Here is a 16,192-nt window from a genome sequence, read left to right on the forward strand (position 1 = left end):
AACGGTCGGGAAAATACGTCCGTGGGCGCCCCCACCAACGGAGTCGATGGACCCCCGGGACCTCGAGGGGCGCCTCGACACCCTCTTCCCGAAGGTGGAGGGGGGCCCTCCCCAGATCCCTATCCCGGAATTACGGGACGGGGACTAGAACGAGGACCTGGGGGTCTCGTTGGAGGAGTTCGCCAAGGCCAGGAAGAGGCTTGGGGCCATGAGTGGAGGAGGGCTAAGCTGGTCCGAAGGAGAGCAAGACGCCCGGCGGGGCGCCAGCCTTCAGGCCGATTTGCCTGCTGGACGAGGCGGGCAAGATGCTATAACGCATCATTGCCGACCGCCTCGTCCAGCATATGTCCCTGGAAGGGCCGGACCTCCACAGCAATCAATACGGGTTCAGGCCCGGACGCTCGACGCTGGACGCTGTCCAGCACGTCCGGGACCTGGCCCGTACTGCTGTGGAGGAGGGAGGCAGGGTGTTGCTCGCGGTGTCGTTGGACATCACCAATGCGTTCAACACCCTGCCTTGGCCGGAGATTGGACGGGCCCTCGAGTACTACGGGGTGCCCGTCTATCTCCGGCGCATCCTGGCGGTCTATTTCAGGGACAGGGACCTCGCCTACTCAGGAAGAGGCGGGGTCTAAGGCTGGCGCCAAATGGAACGCGGTGTTCCGCAGGGGTCCGTACTGGGCCCCCTGCTTTGGAACATCGCGTTCGACTAGGTGTTGCGCTCTCCCCTTCCCCTCGGCACCCACGTGGTCTGTTACGCAGACGATACGTTGGGGCTCGTCGAGGGGGAGGATTGGGGGGAGGCTCGCCTCCAAGCAGAGACGGCACTGAACTAGGTGGTGGGCACCATCAGTGACCTCGGGCTTAAAGTGGCCCCCCAGAAAACCCAGGTGATGTTATTTCATCGCCGGGGTAAGGAGTGGCCGCGAAAGGCCTGGGTCCTGATGAATGGTGTCCGCGTCCGCGTCGGGCCCACGATAAAGTATCTGGGCTGACGCTGGACAGCCATTGGGACTTTGGGGCCCATTTCAGGCGCCTGGCCCCCCGGGTTCGCAAGATAAGCTCGGCCTTGGCCGGCTTGATGTGAACCCAGGGGGGCCCGGGATGGCGGGCTCGCCGCCTCTACGTCGGGGTAGTGCACTCGGTCGCCCATATGGGCGCCACGGCTACTGGCCACCGGCCGCAACAAAAACCTGATTCGTCAGGCGATGCGGCCGGTGGTCATGAGGGCGATCCGGGGGTACGCCACCGTATCGTATCTGGCGGCGACTACCCTGGCTGGCTCCCCCCCAGTGGAGTTCCTCGCTGAGGAGAGGTTTCTCCTCTATTGGCGAATAAAGGAGCTCCGCAGAAAGGGGGAGGGACTAACGGTCAGGGACCTGAGGGCTCTAAAGGCCCAGGCCTGTGCTCGGAGCCTCGATAAGTGGTCCGCCGAAGTGGCGGACCCGCGAAGGTTCGGGCGCTGGACGGCCGAGGCTGTCCGCCCCTGCCTATCAGAAATGGTCGGCAGGAGGGGACGCGGACTGTCCTTTCACCTGGTGCAGGTGCTGACCGGACATGGATGTTTCGAATATACCTGCATAGGATAAGAAAGGAACCCACCACCGAGTGCCATCACTGCCCGGAGCGCGTGGATTCGGCGCAAAACACGCTGGTCTCGTGCCCCGCATGGGACCAGCGGCGCCGAGTCCTGGCCCTGGCGGTGGGGTGCAGGATGGAGGCCCTCTCGCTCCCGCGCATGGTTCGCGCCATGTGCGGGAGCGAGGAGGTGTGGGGGAAGGCGGCCTCCTTCTGCAAGGACATCATGTCCCAGAAGGAAGCCGCCGAGTGGAAGCGCCGCCCCTTCGACCGTCCGAGGACGGCGGAGGGGACGGGGCTCCCCACGTTTAGGTAGCGGGCCCGAGGTGGCGCCGGCCGAGGGGAAGCAACGATCTTCGGACAACCGGTGATTGCCCCCTCGGCCGCCTCGGGCCCGACTGCGGACGCGCGTGGGAGGGTCGTCGGGGGGAGGAGTGTAAGCCCCCCTCGCCCTCCCCCGGGCGTCGGCGAGGTAGGGTAGGGGGGAACGAGGCCCTCTGGGAAAGGGTCTTGTTCCCCCGCTCCCTCTGGAGTGAAATCACTCCTCGAGGAGGGGACGGGGAGGGAGGGTGGGTGTCCCCTCTCTCCCGTAAAATACCGGAAGGCCAACCCGATCGGCACGCCGATCGGGGCACCGCGCCCGGACCCTCTTCCTGGAGAGGATCCACACGGGCGTGGATCTTAGGCGTGGGGCTCCGTTAGAGCTCTGGGGCCGGGGTGTCGGGGAAGGAATGCTGGCGCAGTTCCCCTGACTCCCCCCATCTCGGTCCGACTGGTAGACATCCCGCAGGAGTTTTAGTGCGTAAGAGTCTCACATAACTCTCTGCCCTTCCCAGGGGGCGGAGGGTACCCATGATGGGTTTTTTCTGCGTTATAAAAAAAAAAGTTTTCCGGAACGATCTCCCGTTCTTGTGCCGTCTTTTGCGCTACAGAGATCGAACGGCGAGTTTGCCGTCACTCCGGTGAGTTTTCCGAAACGATCTCCCGTTCTTGTGCCGTCTTTTGCGATATAGAGACCGCACGGCGAGTTTGCCGTTACTGCGGTGGGTTCTCTGGAACGTTCTCGTAATTTCATTTTTTTGTTGTCACGTTTCATCATATAGGATTCCGGCGAGGCAAGGGGCCCGACGGCGTAGGATCTCGCCCACCGACCGTGAGCTTTGACCGCGCGGCCGGCAAGCGACATCCGTCGCCCCAACATATCGAGCCCTCATCCACGGCGTTTCGCCTTCCTCGCCAAGGAGGCTACTACACACCATTCGATTTCCGCCTCGCCGCTATTCTGTAATTGTACAGCGAGCAAATCGCTCGCCCACGACCGCGACCACACGTAGATCCCAGCGACAGCGAGACAAAGTCGCACGACAACAGGACACCCAAACATTGGGATGTCGTGCCATAACGCGCGATCGTAGCGTGAGTCGAAAGAAGAATAAAGAGTTATTGTTCTATACATACAATACAATTATTGACACGCACACATCTTCACCCGAAATCTTTCCTATATTCGAATCGCAGATCGCGATCCGACACACAGGGTCGGACCGACCCGAAAAACCGAGTCCGGAGGCGCGACCGTTTGTAACGAGGCGCAGATGCACTTCGTTACTACCGGCCCGACCGACCACCTGTCGGGCCGAAGAACGGCGCTTTGCGCCACCCTAAAAAACTCGAAGACGATCGCGCCGCCGTTATCACGAGCCGCCGCTATCGCGCGCCACGGCGATCACGCGCTGCCGCTAGCGCGCGCGGCCGCGATCACGCGCCGTCACCGTGCCTCGCGCCGATAGGCGCGCCGCTCGATCGCCGCCGTATCAATCGTAGCGCGAACAACTATAAAACGGCGGCGATCGAGCTCCTAGTCACCAGACCGATCCGTACCGCCGATTCGATCTAGACGCTTCATGCCGAAAGAGAGAATATCCGGACCGTTTCGCTCTGCCTTCCGCTTTCCGACTACCCGACCGGCGACTAAGAACACGGGATTGTGCGTCCGCAGTCTCGATCGAGCGTTCTCGATACTTGGCCGTCTCCCGTCTTCCTGGGCTCGTGTGTACGCGTGCTCAGTCGAGCGTACTCGACAGTCTATCACCGTTACCCGCCGCCTTGAGCCAGGGGTTCGCCCGTCGGCGAACTCCGCTGAGCGTACTCAGCCTTTAGGCGATCCGTCTAGCGACCAAGAACCCGGGACGGTGTGTCCGCCGTCTCCGCTGAGTGTCCGCAGCACTTGGTCGCTTTCCTCCACGAACGTAGGGAAAAGGGAAGGTGCGTACGCCTTCTCTGTCGAGAGTCCTCGGCCCCGACGGACGAAATCATCTCGCGTCTCCCGCGACTCGCGTGCGTGCGTTCGACCGAGAATCGAGATCTCCGGTCCGGCGACCATTTTTACGTGAGCAATTCCGAAGCGAGTATTGGGCGATAATTGTCCGAGACGCCCAGCGTCGCGAAGCGAGACCGATCACCGCGCCGTTACCGTCGTTACGGTCTACACGCGTCGCGCAATAGGCCCCGCCTTCCGCACGGCCTATCCGTCCGTACGAGCGCTTGTACCGCTCATCGCACCGCACCGTACCGTACCGACGCGCCTTATAAACGCAACCCGCGACATCGCCTTCGGGGCCGAACTCTTGTACCAAATTAAATATAGAATAAAGCTAACGTACTTATATTCTTCTCAAACGTCTCGCTGCTTTCCTCCTCACCGAACCCGGACTCCGACGAGCCTTATCCGCGCGAAACGCGTAGCAGCGACCGAACCGCGGAGTTCGGCCGTTACACGTTACAAGCCTCTTGATATTTGTTTCATTATTAAAAAATATATAAAATATATAAAATATATAAAATATAAATATATAAAAGAATTGACAATTGCACTTTCACAATTGTTACGGTTCATTGATTATCAGGCAATACAGGATCTCGTCTTGACTGGCTGGATCATGCTCGGATCTTGCCTTGACTGGTTGGATTATGTTCGGATTTGGCCTTAACTGGTTGGGTCATGCTCGGATCTTGCCTTAACTAGTTGGATCATGTAAGATAAGCTTATCAGAAAATGAATGTTTTACGAAATATTTTGTGTTTTATTAAAATTTTGTAAATTTGGAGCTTTATAATTCGAAAAGTACTTCACCAAAAAACATTTGATTATAGTGTTTTGGGAAGCTCTCGAGGTCAGCTACAAGAATATGTAATAAAGAATATGTAATAAAGAATACTATCTAAAGAATTGAGGTAACCTTCACGTGACTTTCAAATGACTCTTCAAGGTCAAATCAATGGTACCATCTTATGGCTCCCTCGAAACCATACAAAACGTGTCCGAACCATTTTTCTCAAAAATGAAAAATAAGAGAGATATTTAGGGTGATGCTTAAAATGGGACATCCTGTATATATAGGGTGTTATAAAAGTCCGGGAAGAGCAGAATAACTCGAAAAATGTGAGTCCTAAAAAAATGCAAAGTACTGGGCTTTTATGATTTTTTCCTGGCTATCTGACAGTGACCTTGGATTTGACCTTGACAATGACCTTGAAGGTCGTTTCAAGGTTAGGTCAATTTTTTAAAACGGGACCCCACACTTTTGACCTCAGAAATAAATAGAGCGGAAAGTTCTACGTTCGGATATGACCTTGAGCACTGCCAAATTTGACCTCTGAAGGTCACATAAAGGTCTAAGCTCGTTTTAAGCTGAAAATGAGAATATCTTCGAAAATGCACCTGCGAGGAAGCAATGTTACGCATAAGAATAAGAATGTAGAGGTCAACGAGGGAACCGAATCGGACGTCGGATTTTGCAAATTCAAGATGCTCGATTCAAGATAGCGACCGATATTTAAGAATAACAAAAATTGGATCTTGTTTAAGGAGTTTTTGAAGTCGTTTCTGAAATCGAATCCGACGTTGGATTTTACAAATTCAAGATGACCGATTCAAAATGGCGTCCGATATTGAAGAATTACCAACAATCGGAGTGTGACCTCGTACGTAACGTAAAATCTCACACTTCACATTATGGGGGAGGGGTAAAAGTATGTGTTTCCAGCCTAAAAAAATTAATTGACCTTGATATGACTGACACATAATCTTAAGAACAAGGTCAAGGTTGAAAACGTCATATCCGAACGTCAAATTTTTCAATCTTGACACTTTTAGGTCAAAAGTATAGGACTTTCAGTCCTAAAAAATCCGGTTTGATCTTAATAATAATCTTAACTCATGACCTTGAGAATAACGGCAAGGTCACGGCTGAATGTCCCTCGTTGACCTCTACATTCTTATTCTTATGCGTAACATTGCTCCCTAGCAGGTGCATTTTCGAAGATATTCGCGTTTTCAGCCTAAAACAAGTTTAGACTTTTATGTGACCTTCAGAGGTCAAATTTGGCAGTGTTCAAGGTCACATCCGAATGTAAAATTTTCCGCTTTTTTTATTTCTGGTGTCAAAAGTATGGGGTGCTATTTAAAAAAATTGACCTGACCTTGAAATGACCTTCAAGGTCATTGTCAAGGTCAAATCCAAGGTCACCGTCAGATAGCCAGGAAAAATCATAAAAACCCAGTACTTCGCATTTTTTCTCGGACTAATATTTTTCGAGTTATTCTGCTCTTCCCAGACGTTTATAACATCCTGTATGTGTACGTGTGTGTTTGGGGTGGGGGATGAGGAAAGAAGGGAAAACGAACGTAGAGGATCAGTCGGATGAAGGGGAACGAGAGCGGTCAGATGAATTTTGAGGAGTGAGTTGCTCGGAGAAAGAAACAGGGAAATAGGATATCGAAGGGGTTGAAAGCATAGACGTGCGTGTAGGAGAAGAAGGCGGAGTACCAAGGGGAAAATGAGGGAAAATGTAAGGGGGTAGAAGTGCAAGATCTGGTAGTCAGTTCCTAGCGCCACGTTAATTATCGCGCGGAGATAGTGGACCCGAGATGCTAATTGGTCGGGATCGCTGGTGTCGAGAATCGACTTGAGCGTTCGTAAAATTTGGTCGATGGTTATCCCTATATTGTGACAATAACCCACTAAAACCGGATTTCAATAATAAGGAGAATTAATAGAATGGTGATAGAGAAGGTAAATAATAAAGAAAGTAAAACTTACTGTTACGTCCTGCAGATTTAACTAACAAAATTGTCTTTTCCTCTTGCGGATTTATATTCTCCTAATATAATTATAATAGGAATATATATATATATATATAAATTAAGAAACAGACCCATCTGGCGAACAGCCGTCGCGCCAAATGAAAGGCGATTCGGGAAAAATTTCATAACAGGAAACAGTGCCCTGTTGTAAAAATCTACACGTCTTCGTTTAAAGTTTATATCTAGGTAGTGTTCGCCAAGTGTGTCTGTCGTCCTAGCTATAAAAATTTGAAACTCCGCGCTAACAAACCTTCAGTAAAACAAAGCAACTCAGAGCATTCCTGCTCTAAAACTTGAAACTTACATCTTCCCAATTCAAAACCATATGTGCCCTATCAGTTAACCAACAAAGTTGACTTCACTGATAGTTGTAAAATCTGATCTCAGCCTTTGATTTACGGCATCTTGACTTTTCCAGCCGGCCACTTGTATATATTTCTCTATCTCACAAAAATCCACCACCATCACACTTGTCGCGCCTAATCATAACCTATCCACCCAAAACTATGAGACATCCACGCTCCACCCCTTATCCTTATCCATATTCACGTCTTCTAGAACTAACTGTCTCCTCCCACGATGTCTTTTAACTTCGCTAATGGCTAAGACTTTTTTCCACTACTGTCAACCAGGACCAATAATAAAAATTAGTAACAAAATCTTTAACTTCATTGGGTTCTCCTTAGGGCTTCACCCCTCCCTCAAATGGCTATCTCTCTACCCTGATAGCTTCTGCCTCCGATCATTGATATAAAAACCGCGGTAATCCGCCTCCGCGGACAGAAGAACACGGAAACGAAAAAACTCAGACTCGCACTCTCACGCAGATATTCAGAACTCAGATATTCCGAACTCGGATATTCAGATCTTGAGCATTAGAACTCAGATTCAAATTTTCAGAATTCCAGTTTATTCAAATATTTAGTATTCAAATATTCAAGCATTCGGATTTTAGAAAAAGTGCGGGCTTCCTCTTTATATAAGTGAACGACTATTTGGTGCCTCAATCGGAATACGAATATTGGAAACGAGAACACCTACGCAGATCTGCGTCATTCTCACTTCTACTTGAGTCAACTCATGGTCCTATCCCCGGTGAAGGGACTCACATCCTTGACCGAAAAACGGACCGCTCGTCGTACGTCGGTCTCCGAGTAAAGGGACTCGTCGGGTCCTTGATCCGTTCACTGTACGAACGAAGTTCGCCTTTCCTGCGAACGAAAAAGTTGCGTTCCTCCTCTAGGACATAACACTTACTGTTAATTCCGATGTAGTGAGAGAGGGAGAGCAACCAAAAGAGAATTGCTGCTGGTCTGAGTGGGTGTGCAACTGGCTCGGTCGCTCCCTGATTTCTAATTCGGCAATAGTTATGTTACACACGACTCTGTTCTCTTTTTTAGGCAGCGGATAATAATTAAACTGTGAAAGATATAACTCCACATCTGAATGCCTGAGTATAAACTTCGAAATTCAAAAGAAAGATATCTGAATGCCGGACTTCGGTTCTAACTCGTGCTGGTCAGGCGAATAATGTGCTAGCCTTTCCGTTTTATTTAAAACGTCACCTAGGTTGAGAGGATGGGGTTGTGGAAATTGTGAACTTTGCTATTAACATTTTTGGAGGTGGAAGTTTAGAATTGAGTCAGGGTCTAAGATCTATGTCCATCTATTAGATCTTTGTTGTCGACATTTTCGGAGGTGGGATTTTAGAGTTGCGTCAGAGGTCTAAAGTTTATTAGAACTTTTCCAGAGACGAGATTTTGGAGTTGCGTTGCATTGTTGTAAAGGATGGAGTATCTATGGCGATAAGAAATTTCATCATCCCGTTAGGTTTAGTGAGTATTATTGGGTAATATGACGGGACGTGGGAAAGTTGTGAGTTCGTGAGGATGTGACTCAATGGATTTTCCTGACAAACAACTAGAGGACTTTGGTCTAGGGGGACATAAAGAAAAAAGAGAAATTGGTGTGTGGTGTCATCGTGTTCGAAGGGTCGCGGACATGTTTGTTGAATCTATTATTTAAAGTGTCTGTTCGGAACAAGACCGAACATATGATAGCTCCGGAGAGCTGGCTGGAAATAAGGGATCGCAGAGCGACGTCCACCTGCGTCCAGGTTCGCTCGAGTCCGCTCGACAACCGACCGGTCGTCCTGATCGAAGGCCGGGGCCCCGTAAGGCGACCACGGACCCTGCTGAACACGCAACGTCGCGCGCCGACGCAGCGCGCCCAGGGACGGCGGCGAAGCGATCGCGAGAGAGAGAGAGAGAGAGAAAGAGAGAGAGAGAGAGAGAGAGAGAGAGGACACGCACGCAAGGATGTAGAGACGCCGAAGTAAAACGCAACGAACAACGCAGGAGAACGACGCAACTATGTACAAGCGAACAACGTCGCTTACGCTAGGTCCCGCAGGACACACGTCCGTGACGTCAACGGTGCGCGGCACCCGGAGCACGCCAAGGACGTGCAACGAAACGACCTCCGTCGTTTCGGATGGCCTGCCCTTCCGGACGTAACGGCCAATAGCCAGCCACGGTCCCGAGGACGCGTGGGAATGAAGCTCCGAGAGCTCCGGCTCGCAGGACGACCGAGTCGCTCCTGCGAGAAAGCCAAGTTCCCAACGGACACTTGGACGAAGGAGCGCGAACGCTCTAGGACTGCGACCGAGCCGCTCCAAAATCGCCAAGGCCCCCTACGGACACTTGGGCAACAAGGGAGCTCGAAGCTCCGAGGAGACGGTCGAGTCGCTCCTAAGATCACGGCAACGTCGTGAGCCCGAAATCACAACGAGATTCGAACCATTAGCCTCAACCCAGCAGGGTGTATCGGCGCCACCTTCAACTCAGCAGAGTCTATAGAGCAGTGGTTCGAATCTGAACGGAAGACCGATCGCCCTAGAAAGCCTAGAAAGCGCGTCGGTAATCCCCAGTACACGATGCACTAACGCGTAGCACTACTTGCTACCAAAATTGGTCAGGCAGAAGACAAGACAAGACGAAGACCAGGCACGGCGCGCCCGGTTATATATCCGGGCGGTCGAATCTTGCCTGCGGGCAGCGGAATCGCGAGCCGTGCCGTGTAGCGGCCGCGGTTGGACCTACTGGGGGTCCCGCGCGCTCGCTCGCGAGAACCCGCGTCCCCCGCCGCTAGCGAGAACGCCCCGGGAACCAGGCCGCCCGCCCTGCAGCGTCGACTCGCACCGACTTTCTGTACGGCATCACGTGCTGTACGGAACAGTGTCAATTCGCTCTATTTATAAAAGATCCAGAATATGCGGAGATCGCAGGACGTAACATTACACTTTTTTTTTTGTTCACGCAGGGGAAATCCATCATGGATACCTCCGCCCCCTTGGAGAGGGGCGGGGGTTATGTCGGACTCTTACCGACTAAAACCCCTGCGGGATGTCTACCTGTCGGACCGTGAGGAGGGGAGTTAGGGGAATGCTCCCGCATTCCCTCCCCAACCCCTCGGCCCCAGGGCTCTAATCCAAGAGCTCCTCTCCTCCTTGTACCGCACCCCCTTTTCCTTTCGGAGAATTAGGGGGAGAGGTGCAGTCCCCGGCGGGTAACCCCGCCGGTTAGCCTTCTGGTGTCACCTTGGAGGAAGAGGGACATGCACCCTTCCTCCTTATTCCCCCCTTCCTAAAGGGAGAGGGGAGATTTTTTGGAAAGGTGGGCCCGACCCCAATCGGGTTCCCCACCTCCCCTTCTCCTCCCTATCCGATCACTCGGGAGAGCGGGAGGTCTCCTCCCCGCTCCCCTCCGAGTGGCGGAGCCTGGCCCGAGGTGGCCGAGGGAGCCGCCGGCCGTGTAGGCCAACGGCCTCTCCTCGTCCGATGCCACCTCCGGCTCGCTGTTAATACTTCCCCCAGGGGAGCGCCGGCCCCGCCGTCCTCTGCGACGGCGTTTACCGGCGCCTCCATTCGGCGGCCTTCTTCTTGGAGATTACCTCCCCGCAGAAGGAGGCCGCCGCGTCCCACGCTCTCTCGCTCCCGCACATGGCTCGCACCAGGTGCGGGAGCGAGAGCTGCCCGTCACGGCAATCCACCGCCCCGAGCAGTACCCGGCACTGCCCATCCTATGCTGCACAGGCAGCTAGAGTATGTAGCGCCGTGTCCTCTTGCTCGGGGCAGTGGTGGCACCGAGCGGTGGGTTCCTTCCTTATCCAGTGCAGGTATTTCCCGAAGCACCCATGCCCGGTCAATACCTGCACCAAGTGGAAGGACATTCCACGCCCCCTCTTGTCTGTCATTTCTGACAGACAGGAGCGGACAGCCTCGGCCGTTGCAAGACCGGACCCTCGGGAGTCGGCTAGCAAGCCTTCCCACCGCTCCAGGGTCCGGTCTCTGGCCTGGGTCATCAGGGCCTTCAGGCCCCTGGCCCTCAGCTCTCCCCCCTCGCGGAGCTCCTTTACCCGCCAGTAGAGGATTCTCCTCTCCTTGGCCAGGAGCTTCACAGGGGGGGAGACGGCCAGGGTGGTCGCCGCCATATATGACATGGTGCGGAACTCCCAGATCGCCCTGATCATAAGGGGCCTAAAGGCCTGCCTCATCTGCCACTTGCCCACCGCGGTGGCCAGCAGCTGAGGAGCCCATATAGGCGCCCCGTACAGGGCAACCGAGAGAACCGCACCGACATACAGGCGGCAAGCCTGCCATCCTGGGCCCCCTTGGGCACGCATCAGCCTGGCCACGGCCAGTCCGGCTTTGCGCACCCTGGGGGCCAGCTGCCTGAAATGTGGCCCGAATGACCACCGGCTGTCCAACGTCAGGCCGAGATATTTCACCGTCGGCCCGACGCGGACGTGGACGCCATCGACTAGGACCCGGGTCTCCGGCGGCGCCCGACGCCGGCCGTGAAAGAACAGCCTGAGTCTTCTGGGGCGCCACCTTGAGACCCAGGTCTCCGATGGTTCCCACCACCGATGCCACTGCCACCTCCGCGCGGAAGCGGGCCTCCTCCCAGTTCTCTCCTTCGGCCACCACTAACGTGTCGTCTGAGTAGCAGATGACGCGGCAGCCGTCGGGTAGCAGAATGCGAAGAACCCGGTCGAAGCCGATGTCCCATAGAAGGGGACCGAGCACCGACCTCTGCGGGACACCGCGCTCCATGGTGCGCCAGCCTAGAACCCCGCCTTCCTTCGTGAAGGCGAGGTCTCTGTCCCCGAAGTAGGCGGACATTATCCGCCAGAGATAGGCGGGCACCTCGAAGTGCTCGAGAACCCGTCCTATCTCCGGCCAGGGCAGGGTGTTGAAGGCGTTGGATATGTCCAATGACACCGCCAACAACACCCCGTCCCTTATCTCCACGACCGCCTGGGTCAGGTCCCGGACCCACTGGATGGCATCCAGCGTGGATCGTCCGGGCCTGAACCCGTATTGGCGGTCGTGGAGGTCCAGCCCACTCGAGGACATGTGCTGGACGAGGCGGTCCGCAATAATGCGCTCAAGCATCTTGCCCGCCTCGTCCAGCAGGCAAATCGGCCTGTACGTTGCCGCACTACCGGGTTCCTTGCCCTCCTTCGGGAAGAGGGCCAATTTGGCCCTCCTCCACTCTGGGGGGAAGACCCCCTCCCTGAGGCATCCTGTCATGACCCTGCAGGTGCCTGCGAACAGGTCCCCTTCGGCCAAAGCGAGAGCCCAGGCGCGGCCCGGAATAACATCGAGGCCAGGGGCTTTGCCCTTACCTCCGAGCTTTCTCCAGGCCTTGGCGAGCTCCTTTGCAGTGACCTCCGGGCCCTCGTCCCAGTCTCCCTCCCCCATATCTGGGGAAGGGATCACCGGGGGGACCCTTCCGCCCTCGGGAAGAGGGCGTCCAAGAGCACGTCAAGGGCCTGGGGGTCCACCGTCTTCGTTTGTGGGGGCGCCCAAGGACGGATCTTCCCCATCGTCCTCTTGTATGGGCGCCCCCACGGATCGTCATCCAGGGAGTTCACTGATTGCTCCCAGTCTTCCCGCTTGGCCTTTTTATGGCTTTCTTGAGGACTACCCAGGCTGCAAGGTAGTCCTCCTTTGCCCTTGTGGCATCCCCGTCTTGTCGCCGGGCGCGCGTGTACGCCCTTCTGGCGCGGTCGGAGGCACTGCGGAGTACCGCGATGTCCTCCGACCACCAATACGCCGCCCGGCGCCGACGGGGGTGGGAACGGGGCATCGCGGCGTCGCATGCCGACGCCACTATCCCCGTTATTTCCCCAGCCCCCTCCAGGGGGCCGGGGTCCCAACCTGGTTCTATGTGCCAGGTGGCCACAAGGACAGCAGCCTGTAACCTGTCCACGTCTATTCGACTGAGGGCCCATCTTTTGGGGAGAGGAAAGTTCCTCTCCCCTGGGCGGCGAGCCGACACTTGCTTCGGTTTGGGGAGGCGGAGAGCCCAGACTATGTATCTGTAGTCAGATAATGTCTTACCCTCCGCCTCCACCCTTCATTCGGAGATCAATCTTGCGGCCGAGAGGGAGGCCCAAGCCAAATCAATGACCGATGACCCCCCTCCCCCCCTTATGCAGGTTCCGATGGACCCTTTGTTTACCTACAGAAGTCCCAATCCCGCCGCCCAGCCGATGACCACCTCGCCCCTGGGATCCCGCTGCCGGGGACTGCAACCCCACTCCTTAGAGTAGACGTTGAAATCCCCGGCAATCACGACAGGTCGGGGATGGCACTTTCGTACCAAGTTCCCGATCCTGTCTAGGATCCCTTTGATACGGGTGGGGCGGCCAAGTCCGGCTTTGTTTCTGTGGTGGGGGAGATATACCCCCACCACAGTTATGCGCCCCCAGTCGACCGCCACGTACGAGGACACCTTTTCCCTTAAAACACAGGGAGGGGTCCCCGCTGCAGGGTCGGCCACCATGGCCACCGAGCCGTCCGGGCTGTCGAACCAGCACTCACTGCTGATCGGCACCCAGTTCGGTTCAGTGGCCACCCCCAGCCCGGCGCCCAGTTCCCGGATACTGTGTACCCACAGGTCCTGGGCCCGGGCGCCGCGGCCGAGGTTCGCCTGCAGCACCCGGAGTGGCGTGAAGGCTAGGCCTTACACAGCCTCCTCCAGGCTGTCTACCTTCACCCCCTCCTGGGAGACCTCTGGCGGTTAGAACGCCTCGGTCTCCCCGGAGGGGGTTTCGGCCTTGGTGTCTTCGACCTTTTGTACCTCTTCTTGCGCAGAGGGCGACTGCTGCTCGGGTGTCCCTGCCTGGACTTCTCCCTTCTCTGATGGGTATGAGGGGGAGTCGTCAACTACCAGGAGGGGAGACAGGTGTAGATCACCCTCTGTCTCCCCCTCCACTAGGGTGGTTGGAAGAGAGTCCTCAGACTGCACCCGCCTTACCTTCCTGGTCTTATCGTCTTCAGAGGATCCGCTGGTTCCTTCATTCTTACTCCGCTCGTTCCCCCTCCTTTTTCTCTGGGGCAGCATCTCTGTCTCCATTTGGACTGGTGTGGACGTTCTCTCCGGGATCCCCCACGACGCCAAAGAGGAGTCTCTCTCCTCTTGGTCCCCTCCCGGAGCGTTCATCTCTTCCCTCGTTGCAGAGGAGGCCGTACTGGCCTCCTCCGGCTGCTTGGTCCAGTCCTCGGGATCTTCCTGAGGGGGTCGGGCCTCCCCCTCCTCCGTTCCTTCGGCCACGGTCGGCAACTTCCCCTTTTCCTGCGCCTTAGCCCCCCTCCTCTTCCTGGAAGAGAAGGGTTAGCAGGCAGGCCCTTCGACCTTATGGTCGGAGGGCCTGCCAGCCTCAGCGCAGATTAGGCAGCGAGCCGCCCCCTGGCATTCCCTGGCGCGGTGGCCGAGGTTACCGCAACGGTAACAAAGCCTGCTGCGGTCGGTGGCGATATCGCACCGCTCGCGCACATGCCCCGGTTCCAAGCACCGGTAGCATAATTTGGCGCGAGCGGGCAACGCCACCACCTCGGCGCGAGTCCATCCAACTAGGACTCGCTCCGCGGCGGCTACCTTCGCAGCAGCCGCCAGCGGACACCGCGCCACCACCGTGCCGGTTCCCTACCGGGAGACGTTTACTTCGCCGGAGGAGACCTTCTCCGGCGTGCATCCCCCGGTGAGGGCCACCGCGGCCGCCACCTCGTCAGCCCCGGTCGTCGCATCCAGGCCGGTCAGTCGCAGCGCTGCGATCTTTACCGGCCTACGGATGCGAAAAACCGGGGCCTTTCTCCGCCGCCAGCTTGCGGAGTTCCTCCGCAAGTCGGTCGGCAGCTGCCCCCGCGGCGAGGAGGAATTTTAATTTTTGGGCCCGACAGTAACTTTGCCCCGAATCAATCCCGTTTTTCCGCCCAGCGGGGGAGAAGCTCGAAAAATAGAATTATGCCGCTTTCGCAATCCACACCAAGATTTGGAGCATCACCGTTCATTCCGCGTGTGCAACACTGGCCTTTATGGCATTGCCGTCACTCATGTCACACAATGAATTGTTTCAATGTCCGTTTATGCGTCTTGAACATTGTTTGTAGATGGACCCATTCTTCTCGTCATCCGTCACTAGTCGATCCAAAACGACTCGTTATTGAGCCCGCCGAGTAAAGAAACGCTGCAGAAAATTCGCTTTGATTTTGGTTCTTCTCGGTCGCTTGGGCACCCATATATCGAGCTTCAAATCGAATCCCATCTTTTTTAAACGCCGAAAAGCGGTTGATCGGTCAACGTTTAGTGCTGTAGCAACTTCTTCTGTTGAAATTCGCGGATTATTGAGCACTAAAGTACGCAAAACATCGTCATCAATGTCAGAAGGTCGACCAGAGCGTGGCTCGTCTTCAAGGTTAAATTCTCCGCGCCGAAATTTAGCAAACCATTTTTCCACAGTTCGTTTAGCTGGTGCTTCATCCTGATAAACATCCTGAATGTTTTTTACGGCTGCGGCAACGTTTATTCCCTTCCGAAACTCGTAAAGCATAACATGCCGTAAATGCACCTTATCGATACTCATTTTTAAAGTGATATTTCTCGAAGCAGTTTGTATGAAAACAAATGATTTTTTTTTTAATAACAGCTGAAGACGTCACCTTTCCAACGTTATATAATATGTAGATGGAAGTATTAATAACAACACTTTACGACGCTTATAACTCCATCTATTGAAACTCCGCACGAACTTTTGCACTCACCCAATACATTTTTGTGTCAAAAGTAATTAGGAAAACGCATTTTCACTACAGGAACAAACAATTTTTGAAAAAATGTTGCGCAGTGTAATGTTACGTGGAAGGGGCGATCAAGGCTCCCATTCCTCCCCCTACCAACCAGGCGGGGGCAAAAGAGAGGAGAAGGGGGCGAGGCTGGGTCGGCCGAAGCCGCCGAAGAAGCGCGACCGTCACCATTACCTGCCCCCCCCCCCCCGATCGCTATCGGAAGTTTATGGTAGAGACCAGGCGCCGGATAAGACCAGCAGACCTGGGTATCCCGGGGTCCCTGAGTGTTACTTAGGCCTGAACAGGGACATTGCTGGTCGAGGTGCCTGGCCTCG

The 16,192-nt window shown here is 55.1% G+C and overlaps 1 protein-coding gene across 1 annotated transcript; it reads left to right on the forward strand.

Moving 5' to 3' along the window:
* Window positions 1-1,208: 1,208 nt before the first annotated feature.
* Window positions 1,209-1,589, forward strand: LOC112590158 (uncharacterized). Its single transcript, XM_025305951.1, has one exon. The coding sequence runs from the start codon at window positions 1,209-1,211 to the stop codon at window positions 1,587-1,589; it is 381 nt and encodes a 126-aa protein (XP_025161736.1).
* Window positions 1,590-16,192: the final 14,603 nt, after the last annotated feature.

Source organism: Harpegnathos saltator, unplaced genomic scaffold (genome assembly GCF_003227715.2).
Source record: "Harpegnathos saltator strain DR-91 unplaced genomic scaffold, Hsal_v8.6 scaffold735, whole genome shotgun sequence".
NCBI lineage: Eukaryota > Metazoa > Arthropoda > Insecta > Hymenoptera > Formicidae > Harpegnathos > Harpegnathos saltator.

What these genes read in the sequence shown, in the direction of transcription:
- LOC112590158 (XM_025305951.1), top strand. Translation starts at nt 1,209, where the DNA reads ATGCGGCCGGTGGTCATGAGGGCGATCCGGGGGTACGCCACCGTATCG.